The 13,101-nt window shown below is 46.9% G+C and overlaps 3 protein-coding genes across 3 annotated transcripts; 2 read left to right on the top strand and 1 right to left on the bottom strand.

The window, feature by feature from the left end:
- Nucleotides 1-305: 305 nt before the first annotated feature.
- F5B22DRAFT_603512 (uncharacterized protein) lies at nucleotides 306-2,448 on the bottom strand. The gene has a single exon (XM_047974752.1). It carries the CDS (start codon nucleotides 2,087-2,089, stop codon nucleotides 758-760), a length of 1,332 nt encoding a protein of 443 aa, XP_047831718.1. The 5' UTR covers nucleotides 2,090-2,448; the 3' UTR covers nucleotides 306-757.
- A 440-nt stretch (nucleotides 2,449-2,888) lies between these two features.
- On the top strand, nucleotides 2,889-9,029 carry F5B22DRAFT_111272 (uncharacterized protein). Its single transcript, XM_047968780.1, has 4 exons — nucleotides 2,889-3,133; nucleotides 3,193-4,120; nucleotides 4,182-6,233; nucleotides 6,333-9,029. Exons 1-4 carry the CDS (start codon nucleotides 3,129-3,131, stop codon nucleotides 8,844-8,846), a joined length of 5,499 nt encoding a protein of 1,832 aa, XP_047831717.1. The 5' UTR covers nucleotides 2,889-3,128; the 3' UTR covers nucleotides 8,847-9,029.
- Nucleotides 9,030-10,783: 1,754 nt separating this feature from the next.
- On the top strand, nucleotides 10,784-13,051 carry F5B22DRAFT_603507 (uncharacterized protein). Its single transcript, XM_047974751.1, has 2 exons — nucleotides 10,784-11,284; nucleotides 11,371-13,051. The coding sequence occupies exon 2, from the start codon at nucleotides 11,421-11,423 to the stop codon at nucleotides 12,807-12,809; it is 1,389 nt and encodes a 462-aa protein (XP_047831716.1). The 5' UTR covers nucleotides 10,784-11,284; nucleotides 11,371-11,420; the 3' UTR covers nucleotides 12,810-13,051.
- The last annotated feature ends 50 nt before the right edge of the window (nucleotides 13,052-13,101 follow it).

Here is a 13,101-nt window from a genome sequence, read left to right as displayed (position 1 = left end):
GTCCGTCTTATTTCCAATCAGTAATATCTACTACTACCTGGTCCAGCTGTAGCTTACTGTGGGTAAAATTATAGATGGGACACAGCTACTGTAGTGTACTTATGAAGCTTTAAATATGCCTAGTCTGTTTTCGCGGGGGCTTTGTCAGATACAAGCGATGGCATCCAATTAAGGTGTAATTGATGGATTGGTCTATTATGTTACAGAGACACGTGTCACCCGCAGATTTATATACATAACGCTCCTATATGGTCATTATGTTCGATAACCTCATACCTGTCTAGGTGGCTAGCCCGTTGACCCCCATCGCGAGGATCTTCGGAAGGTGAAGCGTCAGGACGCAGAGGCTTTAGAGGATCAATGCATGTAGTAGTGAATAAAATCAATTAATTAGTCAACCAATGTTTTCGTGGGGGCTTATCAGCAAATGTTTCGTGAGATCAAGCTTGGCAGTCTTCCTTAGGGTGCAAAATTATGTCCCTACACATAAAGCCCATTCTGATACATAGGACCCCGGGGAAATCGTGATAGCATTGCAGTTACAAAACGAGGGACACGACGCACATAAAGGTAAAATACACAACTGGTCAATGAGTGGTGTCTTTCTCCACGCAGCACTAGCAATTTTCACTCTCCCTCATAATCTCCTCCGCGACAGGATCTTAAGGGAATGGACTTACGATCACGTGAATTATGAGAAGCAAAATCATTTGCTCCGGGGAGAGGGGGAGATAATGAATGAATGTGACGATGGTATTCAATGTGCTCTCTCAAGAAGTTTCTCCATTTTAGCCACTGTTTGCTGTAGGTTTAAAATAAGCTGGTCTTGTGCTGCTATTCTGGCTTCACATTGTGCAGCTCGGATCTCGAGCGAAACAAGTCTACCGTGGTCGATTGCGAGCGGAGGCGAGGCCTGTACAGCTAGGCGAGTTTTGAAGCCAGAGGGGGAATCGGAGTTAGAATTAGGAGCTGGCTCGTTATTCTCTACTGGTGCCGTTGATGATCTGTCGTCTGCGACCATAGCTGCCTTGATATGAACCTTCGTCCTTGCGTCTGCATCAAGAGGCTCGGGCTCAGCAATTACCTTGGGTAGTTCGAATCTTCCCCACGCATTCAACCAGGCAGGATTCAAATTTTCACAGTCGCTGGGATTCGTTATCAGAGCCCCGAGGTTTTCGGCGTCGATAGATTGAGCAATGTGAACCCCCTCTCCGTAACAGTTCTCTTTGTTGCCTGGTCGTGGACTTGCACGCCAGAAATGACTATAGCCTCCTTGAAACCCCAACCAGTTCCTGACACGGCTCTCCAATTCGCTGATAGTCCCGGTATGAACATCTAAGCGGAAATCCACTAAATACGGATCTGACGATGACCTTGATATGAGAACGGCGACCCGGAATTCTGGAGTGATGCCTTGTTTGTGAAGCTCGTTTTGCTTGACCTTCCACATGACACCGTTTGGTTCTGCCTCCTCTTTTTTAAGATTGAATAACTTTTGGGATCTACCGCTGTCGAAATCTATCCGGTCCCAGGAAGTCTCAGTCTCGGCGCTTAATCCGAACGAAGCTGGATCGGCTCCAACGTTAGCCTCTCCGCTAATATTGACCCTTCGCTGGGCTGCTGTTGGATTCCAAGTTTCGGGGTACCGAAACGGCCCCCACGCCACTACCTTCGGATCCTTGCCCCTCTTGTCTTCTGACTTGAATCTCAACTCAGCTGACGCAAAACCCACCTTCGTACCGCGAGTCTTCGTATTAAGAACAAACTTGAGTACCACAAGAGTCATCTCGTCGCGATTTTGCTTTTGACCTTCGACTGTGGTGGACTGACGCCACCCATCGATCCACACCAGACGCTCCACTGTAAGATGGTAAACGGCTTTTTCCTTGCCATAAACAAGGTGGCTTCTATCGCCACCTTTTCTTGTGTTTTTGAAAGTGCCATTGCCTTCGTTATTTGATTTCTGGTACAAGAATAAGTCGGAGCGGGCGGACTCAGGCAGGTTCTCGATGTTTGCCTCATAAATTGCGTCCTCATTGTAATACTCTTCTTCGTCTAGATTAAAGGGGTCGATAAATTCAGAGGCCATGTTGCAAGCCGTCTTCTCTCGGTAAGATGTAAGGGCCGGAAACTATAAATGAGAAAGAGCAACTAAGTTATTGGTATGAAAGTAGTCACTGTATAATGGCGATTTGAATACCAAGGGGTTTGGTAAGGCTAAGTCAGGCTAAGAGAAAGAGTATGGGTGTAATATTATATCAAGGCCAAGGAGCCTGGCATACCGATGAATTGCTGTTATTATACGATTTGCCTATGCTTATACCCATGGAGACAGACTGAATGTTTAAGTAGGGTGACTGGGCTCTTTGAGGGAACAAAACTATAGCTTGACATCTCGGGTACATGCACGAACGGTACGCAGTAAGATCGATGTCAGCGGGATTCAGAGTGTAACCACAGCAAGAGAGGGGGCTTTGCTGGGCCAGTAAGAGTAGAATCCGCCCAATGCCAAGGCAAGCAACGCGTTTTCAGCTTCCTAGGTATAGATCCAGATTACCTACTTACGAGGGAGTGATGCGACAAACTGAGGGTTACCCCCCTCAGCTCACCTGATAGTACCCCAAGCTTTTGCAGGTAGAATTTTCAAAAAGGGTACTTTACGTTATAAGAATTACTAATTACCCATTATCCTCCATTGCCTTTATTGCCTTTAACTTTAATGCCGAAGGCTTTTGCGTTCGACCTTTGCATTAGGCGCGCCACTTGTAAAAACAGGTACCTAAATACCTAGTTAGGCCTCTAACCTAGCCCCCCTTAACAAACATACCTAAGTCAAAGCTGCATTCTTTACATATCATTCTAATATTTCTATATGGAGTACTTAGCGTAAACTATTAAAAAATATTCTACCTGTAAAAGCTTGGGGCACTATCAGGCTGACTGGGGGGTTACCCTCAGTTGATCTATGGACTCCAAGGGAGGTATGCATATTACAATGACTCGCTTAGAATCACCCATGTCCACCCTCCATGTCTTTTCAGCTTGCCCCAATCCATTTATCAATAAGCTGCTTTACGCGTCTCTCTACTTCGTAGTACTATCTGCTATACCCATGCACAGGCTCTGAGATGCCGTGAGTCGATTTTCATACCCCTCATTCTACCGATCTGATCGAGATCCTAACGAAAATAGGCGGCACTCTAACACCCTCAAGTCACTCGAGTATAATTTTCATGCGATGTTCAGGCGTTTAAGGAGACGCGGCACTCAGGTACCAGCAGATGGGAATCCACCGAGGACTACGCTCCCAGCCCAATCTGAAGCCAGCCATCCAACTACCAAAGCAACTGATTCTTTCAACAACCCTGTGAACTCACAGGAGGAAGTTCCTGAAGTGGGCGAGAATCCATCGAGGACTACGTCTGTAGTTGAACCCAAACCCCATCATCCGACTACGACGGCTGTGAACCTTCTGAGCGATCCTCTAAGCTTGCGCGAAGAAGCTTCACCGGCAGCCAATCCTACAATACGAACCACAGTAGCCCACAGTGGCAATCAAATAATAGGGTCGATCGAGGATGCTCTCAGCAGTGCTGACAGTAGTGGAAGTTCGACTTCCTCACGTCCAGCCACTTCGCCGGCAGAGCCTCGAATCGCACAACAATCACATACATCAGCTCCCAAGCTAGACAAGTACAAAATTTCATGGTGGGATGATGCATATGACCGCCTGAAATACAAAAGGCCTGAACTGCTGCGCTTGTACGAATTGATCCTTTCCGGTTACTTATCTCGCAGAGTGCGATTTAAATCACCGCTTCGGTTGTTACCTGAGGCTGTATTATCTCATAACATCATCGACCAGGAAGTTCGGTTAGCTAGACAGGTTCAAATGAAGGATATCATTGAGCTATGGTTAGGTCAACGTCACCATGGCGAAGACGACGAGTCCGTTCAAAATAGCGTGTCGTCTCAAAAGCAAAGTAGCACATCTGATGCAGAGTCCACCAGCAACGAGTCTATGAACAGCGCTCAGTTTATCGAAGATATAATGCGATTATCTATTCAAGAATCACCACATACGTCTCTCATATGGATGGCATCCTGTCTTGCTGTACACGTGAGTTCACCTTGTTTTATTCGGACTAGAGCACATCAACTGATGAACATTTTAACCACAGGGCTTATTACACATCGAATCTCAACAGAAGCCCACGCATTCAGATATGATTTCGGTTATATCGAGGATAGAATGGTACATTAATCTGTCTGAGCTTTTTGGTCACCAGAATGATGATGAAGCTGAGCCTTCTTCGAACAACTCAGTAGCTGCCCTCATTAATTTGTACGAGGCTATTCTCGCGTATGAAATTCTTTTCGTGTGTGGACTTCATGAGGTCTCTACACGAGAGGACCTGCTATTACAGCTCAGTGAGTACTACATGGAAATAGAAATGAGGGAAAATGAACTTCGAAATAGCTTCGACCGTCAAAATTTGAGGAACTCAATTACTCGAGTTTTTAAAGCCAGTCAGGCCAAGTCAATTTTAGACACAGAATCACCGGCCTCAAACAGGAGGGAGCTGGAGAACTTACTGAGAAAACTGCTCTACAGCCGCTCATCACCTCTCAAGAGGGATGTGGAAATAACAATGCCGTGGCAGATGGATCAGCAACTCGATGCTTCGCTACAAAGTGATCAGGGACACACTCTCACGCAGATGTATGAGTGGGCATACGGGACGGAAGAATATAAGAATTTTACTGACTGGAGTCCTACAAACCCGTGTCGTATACTTTGGGTGCACGGCGATCCCGGTTCCGGCAAGACTCTGCTGCTACGAGCCTCTGCACGGAAGTTATCACAGCAAGATGAGAGCCACTCCGATCCTATCAAGCCCCACGTGGCGTATTTCTTCAGTCAGGACGGTGCTCCTCCTCAAGAAGGAGTTTTGTTCCTCGTCAAAAGTCTTATAGCACATGTTCTCCACCAACAGCCCTCTCTCAGTCGACACTTGACACGCAAGTTCGAGAACATGAAGAGAACACTCTACGACAACATCAACGACTTTTACGCCATGTCGACTGTTTTCTACAGTTTGATTGGTGACCCCAAATTCTCTCGAACATACTTTGTGGTCGACGCAGTCGACCAATTCACAATTCGTGAAGACGAGCTCTGTCCAACGGATAAGATAGGTTCTAGGGGCCGTAAATCCGATTGGGGTCTCAGTAATCTATACACTCTAATTTCTACGTCAGTACGAATCTCGGACAACGTTCGTTGGCTGTGTTCTTTTGATCGAGACGGAGGTGATGCATATTTAGGCTCTAAAGGCACAGAGATGCAACTTCATCTTACCATTAGCTCAAACTTAGCACAGATTCGCAAAATCACGCAGGACTATGCGGCTACCAAAGCCACCAGAATTGCCAAGAAATCCGGGTATAGTAAATGTCTTGGAAAAGAATTGGCGATAAAACTTGGGGACATATCTCAAGGCAATATGATGTGGCTAGATATGGCACTTGACTTCGCGATTGCGACGGCATCTACATCACCTTGGAATATTCCCAAGATTCTCACTGAACTCCATCAACTCGCACCGAACATTTCGTCCCTATATTCTTTGAGCAACGCGGTCATTAATAGTAGGAACATGGGACCTAATGAGACCTCCGATGATAATATCACAAAGCTCAATACTGTCGTCAACTGCTTGAAGATACCGGATCAAGATTATTGCAACAGAATTCTTGCCGCAGTAGCCGTCGCATATAGACCTTTACTCGTTTCTGAGCTAGTTGATATCATAGAGTTGCCGCGAACAGTGGACCCAGTCATGCTTGTCCACAATATGCTGTCCTCGTTTCTAACGATATCCCAAGAAACGCTTCACTTTAGGCACTCATCTGGGAAGGATTTTATTCGCGACAAAATGAAGGAATCGAATCTACTGAAACAACAACATTCGACTATGACGAAAGGATGCCTCAATGTACTCCTAAGAAACCTCGAATATCCACCGGAAGACACATTCGTCGGCTATGCTACAATATTTTGGATCAAGCATTTGTCGGAAATGGACAATCAAGACACAGAGGCATTGACTTTGGCTCGCAAGGTGCTCAACGATAACCTGCTGCAATGGCTCAAGGTCTTTGACTCTCAAGATTTACTACATGAAACTCTAGACATGATAGCCGAACTTAATGTTGCGCTTAATGCTGGGGTAAGTCTCTTAACATAAGATTCTAGCCCCGATCACCCATCACCGTGGTTCTTTACGAAATCAAACATGACACTAACATTTATGTGTTCAAATCCATAGCTCCAGCAACCTTTAACCAAAGATGCCATTGAGGTGTTCAAGAGCATACAAGATGTCACAAAGTTTATGCGATTCCACGAAACCCAGAAGAGTTTGTACTCGGGAAATACCCTTATCACAACCGAAAATAGCCTTTTGTTTTCTCCAAGTGAGAACCCAGTTAGAGAGAGGTTGTTGCCTAAAGAGTTCCCATGGCTTCTTACACCGCCCGTAATTGAGCTGGACCGCCATGGCGATAGCCCACGCCATGTCATGGAACACGAAGACTGGGTCCGCGGTTGCTGCTTCTCTCCCGATGGAGCGCTTGTGGCATCATCTTCAGACGACTATTATGTGCGGCTATGGGACGTGAAGACAGGTAGACTACAGCATGTACTTGACGGCTTTGAAGGCTACGTATATCGCGTAGTGATGTCGACTACGGGGCCTGATGGTAGCGCTCTAATCGCAGCTTTCGAAACCGATCTTATTAATGTTTGGGTACTCTCGACGGGTGCACTGCTAATTCGGTTGCCAGATATCATAAAGAAAACACGTGCGGCTTTGGAGGATGGGCGAACTACTGGCAACCCAGACAAGTTCGACTCAGGCTGCATACATGACATTTCAATAACATCAGCAGGAGATAGGTTGGCTGCTGCAGTGGGGAGCGCTGTGGTTGTATGGGAAATCCCCAACTTTGACAAAGTCTGCGTGTGGCTAGAAGACGACAACGAGATAAGATGCATCAGGTTCTCGCCGAACGGTAGCCGTCTCGCCTCCAGCAACGTCGCTTTGGATATAATAATCTGGGATACCAAGACTGGTCGACCGATTCACAGACTGCCAGACAGGGGATTGCAGTTAAACGATTCACCCAGCGATGACCCAAGCCGCGGAGAATCGGCTAACAAGATAAATGAAGATGGGATGTTCGCAAATACCAGTTATGGAACGCCGCCCATTAACATGACACCCAGTCACTCCGACATTATTGATGGACTTGCATTTTCGCCAGATTCGAAATTCCTTGCGTCGGGCTCGGACGACACAACAGCGCGCATCTGGGATCTTGATGCCCGCAAAACGCGAGTAGTACTAAAATTCCACAGCAGCTATATTAATAGCGTGTCGTTTTCATCCGATGGGACTCGTCTAGCTACGGGATTAGGTGACAGTACCATTGCGATCTGGAATCAGAAGTCACCTGGAGACTGGGGCAGCGACGAAGTGCTAACACAACCTGGCCAAGTTCTAAAGGGGCACTCGGACGCGATATGGACAGTCGCCTTTGCGCCCCATGGCAGCCGTTTGGTGTCATCGTCTCAGGATGGCAACGTCCGGGTCTGGGATACAAGCGCGACAGCTGAGTCGAGTGGCGAGGGACGATCGGATCGGTCGACGGTAAACATTGCGGTCGATAATGGACCAGGACATAGACAGTCCGTTGGTTGCTTAGCTATTTCCCCTGATGGCAAATTCATCGCGTCCGCGTCAACGGATGGTGTTGTCTGTCTCTGGGATGGCGAGACAGGCATTCGGCGGAGTACATTCAACAAGGTACACAAAGCACAGGTCACATCGATGGAGTTCTCGCCAAAAGGAGGGCTTCTGGTCTCGACTTCATCTGACAGCACAGCGATTGTCTGGGACATTAAATCCGCTGGTCGGATAAACACGCCCAAGCTTCACATTAAATGGCATAGCAACTGGCTACGAGATGCTACCTTCTCTCCCAATGAAGACTTCCTAGCGACGGCCTCCGACGACTACTGTGTGGCTCTTTGGGATATGTCTGCCGCCGCTCTTGACCCCAGCCTAACGTCCAAAGATCATGAAGAAGATGAAGCGAATCAACTTCCCCAAGAGATCAAGCCGATTAGGATATTTAGAGGCCATTATGACTATGTCTATAGTGTAGCATTCTCACATGATGGAAAACGTTTAGCGTCGGCTGGTGATGACCTTCACGTCATGATCTGGAATCTAGTTGATGAAGACAAAAACGAACCGGAAAGCAACATGTCCGACGAGCGTAAGATTCGCGACTATATACGTGCAGTAATGTTTTCGAAGGACGGTAGCAAGGTGGTATCAATCTGCACCGATGGAACTATGGCTGTCTGGAGTCCCGGTTCGCCACCAGAGAAGCAGTGCCGTCTATTGGACACCATATCCAACCCTTTCCAATCTATGCGTATGGATACAGACTACCCCGACGTCTTCGTGACGGAATTAGGGGCATGGAAATTTGACATCAGCGACGCGGCACTCGAGGAAACAACGTCGATCCTAAGGGGCCGGCCCGAGTGGTCCCTATTCAGCATCAATGAAGAACGCAATTGGATCACCTGGAAAGGACAGAACTTGATATACCTACCTAACCAATTTCGTCCCTCTACCGATAGACCTTACACCTGTAGGGTTAAAGGTAGAAGCGTAGTGATAGGTTCCTCTCAAGGCCAAGTTTTGCTATTCAGGTTCTCAGACGACGCGAATTTGTTATTAGAGAAATATTTTCGTAACGGTGTATAACGTAGGTTGACGGCCTTGCAAAGTCCGATATTATGATATCTGTCCTGCGCAGTTAGGTATGGTGGTTTAGGTTCGAATCTTTTCGCTGGTGGCCTTTGGAGTGCGCTACTTACTTGCAGGCATTGTTGAAAGTGATGATAAAGACTTCGCTTCATGGAACAAGCCAATGAGACCAAGGCGATCAGGGCTGGCAGTCCAATTGTATTTAAAGTTGAGTCAACCCACCAATTCCAACAAAGAATTGGCTGATCAAGGACTTTTGCAGCCCGAGTAGATTATTATATTTTGAATAGTATCCAGTTTCGACCCAAGCCTCTGCACTTGTCATAATTATTCTAGTAGAGTGCTAACTCTGACAGACATTGTTATAATCCCAGAGCGAATAGTAGCCTCATTGCAGTCAAGTAAATAGACAGGAGGGGTTTAGGAGGGCTTGGTGGTACTTGATGGCTAAATATTCTAACTCTCAAGTGAATAATATATCGCCCCTCTAGATAGCTAAAAGGTCTAGTATAGCCACCCATGGGGTCTATGTGATTGTATCTCCAGACAGATTCACTATCACTCAGTAGTTTGACTCAGTAAGTGCGTCCCCCATAATATTTCAATTACCAATCTAGCTGACGAGTTGAATACCTTGTACGATTTCCATTTCAAATGATATCCATATTCAATCCGTAGGAATTAATATCAACCACAAACTTCAACTAGCAACAGTAATAAATGACCCGCGCCATTGTTTCTAGAGGATAATTCACATCATTATACGCTATGTCAAAGGATGGAGGGTTTTAGTTAGTGCGTACCTGCAATGCCTCTTCCGATTGTTTTCATTTCTTCTTTGCATCTTCTTTTGCATCTTGATTCTTCTTCGACTCTTCAATTGCTGCTCGGATCTCGGCTGCGTGGCAACCTGCACATTGCTTGCCAGACGTATGATATGTGTTATGGACCGAACATCGTTCGACGTGACCTTTACTCACGCACCGGGTCTTGCAGGTCATCGAGCAAGCAGGACTATAACAGTTAGCTAGCGTAACTCATATCAAACGTTTCCAACTTGCCAATGATGACCCATTGTAATTAGGAGTAACGAAGAGTTGAGAGCTTCGATGACAGCTTTGGAACAGCTAGCTATAGATAATTAAGGAGCTATGCAAAAGACAAATGTGAAGTGCGTTCTGAGTCCAGCTTCTAGCATGATTAATTCAAGCAGCCAAAAGGGACTGTTCAACATCATGGACATGTGGCAGCCTTTTATACTCAAAATAATAAGAGCACACGTTTGAGGAACTTGGGACACAAAACATTACTCAGTATTATAATGGTCACCAGCGACATCAGCCTTGCCAACTGCACCAATCCAAATACTAAGTAACGCGGTGACCATCACCAGTACACCAATCACGATATCATTAACAAATCAGAAGATCTAAAAAGTGCGGTCACTACTAGAATGCGAGGGGTGGAAGTACAGGGCCTATTCCACACCACTAATATCAATATGTTATGCGGCACGACTATCGTTGCAGCTTTGCTAGCATCGCCAACAGCAACCTGCAAACATCAACAGTCTCAATAAAGCGGAAGATTCGAATCACACTGTTACCTGTCACGGAAATATGTATCACCTAATCTCCGATATATATTACCACGGATCGAGGGTTACAATAAGTGCAAACTAGCTAGATAATTAACAACCTCCCCTTTTGCGCAATAATAATGAGAAAACCAATAGACTACAAGTTGTAGTCTACAACTGACAGAGTTATAGCACTCTTAGCACTGTGGAAATAGGACTTGAGCACCTCGATTTCTCTAACTTCAGTACCATGAAATACTAGCCTTGCTATCATCATCATGCCAATTGTTACACGCGCGTACGGGTGAATATGCAGTTCGCCTACAGCTACAGCTAACCCCATTATTAACAAACAAGCGGAAGTGAGGCCGTACAAACCCCGCGTATATGAGACATGTTGACGGACCTCGGCGGCTAGGGAGGCTGGTTATAACGACTGTACCAAAACAGTGATATCATAATCGTGACACTGGCATAACCATGGGTGACCAGGCTTTTATCTGACGTTATTATTTCACATCGTGTGCCTTCAAATACAGTGAAAGTGATCATTTCATCATTAAGAATAACGTGCAATTGCTCCCTCAATATCACGGGATGCGGTTGTGGCACATCATCTTCCACCCGGTCTTGCTATTCTGATTGGATGTTCGTTCTTGCTTGGTGGTCTTGGCAGGAGCTCAGTTTGCTAGGTAACCTAACCATACCTACCAGTGTCCTCAGTCTCCATGGACGCACACAGAATATGCAAAGTATGCAAAGTTCTGTGAGATTCTCACTTCCATACAACCTGGCTTCTGTCTGTGTCTCGGAGCAGAATAGAGAATAGGCATGTAGTACTAAACCGCTACGCCGTCTGCAAAAGATAGAAACGACGTTATCAGATCGACACCCTACGCGCCTACACTCTCTATAGGGCACTAGGACAGTTCAAGGACCTACCTAATCATCCATCATTCACCTAAACCCGCATCACACTAGACACAAACAAAATGGCACAACCGCTCGGCAGTGAGCATTCGCCTGCACCGGAGAACGTCGAGGAAGATGAAGACGCTGAGGCGTTCGCTGGGGTCCTTTCGGTGCTCGATAAAACGCAGCTCCCTTTTCTGGGTCAGGACGTCTTCCAACGAATCCACCCACAGCTCGATTCCGCGGGTACAGAGCCCGTTGTCGGTGAACCCATGTATGGTTCCTACAATGTCCTCTTTCCGTTGACCTTCCCCACTGGTCTCTGCTGGCTGGTCAAGATCCACATCAACGGAACGCCAGAGAAATGGGATGACGTCTCCGCGTCGTCCTTGGTTGCCGAGGCTAAGACGATGCAGCTCCTGAAACGTGAGACCACCATTCCCTTACCGGAGGTCTTCGATTTCTCATCAACGACTCAGAATGTTCTCCGATGCCCGTATATTCTTATGTCGTTCATATCCGGTGTACCGCTGCATGACGTCTGGTTTGGACACCAGAAAAAGGCCGTTGATCTAGAAGTGAACCGCGCCCAACGAACCCGTGCCCTCGAGAGTATCGCCTCTGCAATGATCCAGCTCGGCAAGTTCTCGTTTCCGACCAGTGGCAGTCTTGTTTTTGCAAATGACGGATCCCCTTCAGGCACTGGTCAGACGCGACGAGTTGACCACACAGCAGGACTTGATCGTATGTTCATCCATGGTGATCCCGCTGATGACCCTATATATGCGAACCACGCAGCATTCAGTGACCCAAAGTCGTACTATACCTTCATGCTAAACCTCCACCCTACCCAGAACTCATACCAACAAGGCATCAATGCAATCTTGCTTCAACTGATCAGCTGGATCCCCGAGCCTAACAGATCAGATCGTTTCGTTCTCACCCATCCCGATTTCGACATTCAGAACTTCATCGTCTCGGAAGATGGCGAGCTCCAGGGCATAATTGACTGGGACGGCGTCGTAGCCGTCCCTCATACCATTGGCAACATGAGATACCCCGCGTGGCTGACGTGCGACTGGGATCCCCTGATGTACGGATATCAGGAACCAATAGACCAAGGAGTTGAGCCAAGCGGCACGTGGGAAGACTCGCCGTCGAGCCTCACCTACTATCGACGGGTGTACAAAGACGCCATTGCGAAAGGCCAGAATGAGAGCGACTGTGCTGCTGACCTCTGTCGAATGTCACTGATCACAGACAATCTATCAATCGCGGCAGATGACCCGAAGTGTCGAACCCAGATCGTGTTCAAGGTTGTGGAAGAAGTATGGGAGCGTGCGGGAAAAGGTCGCGGCTTGGATCTCGAACAGCTTATAGCTGCGTTCGCAGAGAATAAGGTGGATGTCTCGGTTATGGATGCGCTTCACGGAGGCTTCAATGCCCTTTTGAAAGAGGAGGGTCTTTGAATGATGATTTGGGTAATGTTGGAGCTCTTTTGAAAGTAATGCCCTGGTGTTGAGACCAGTTAGGTTTCTGATATACCAACTGAACCATCTATTTCATTCCCACATCCTTCTAATGGCCATATTCAACGGATGAGCGATCCATCTCCTAAACCTGATGTTCGTCCGCGGTATGAAGTTACAGCAGCCTTAGGAAAGCGTCTGAAGGAGCAAGTAATTCCTCATATCGATCGTGCTAGACTACCGGTACATTATATCTCCAACTAGGGTTCGGTATACCTTCCGAGCGCGTTAC

The sequence above is a fragment of the Xylaria bambusicola genome, assembly GCF_022495145.1.
Source record: "Xylaria bambusicola strain CBS 139988 unplaced genomic scaffold F5B22scaffold_16, whole genome shotgun sequence".
Taxonomy (NCBI): Eukaryota; Fungi; Ascomycota; class Sordariomycetes; order Xylariales; family Xylariaceae; genus Xylaria; species Xylaria bambusicola.
This window is presented reverse-complemented; position numbering and strand designations above follow the sequence as displayed.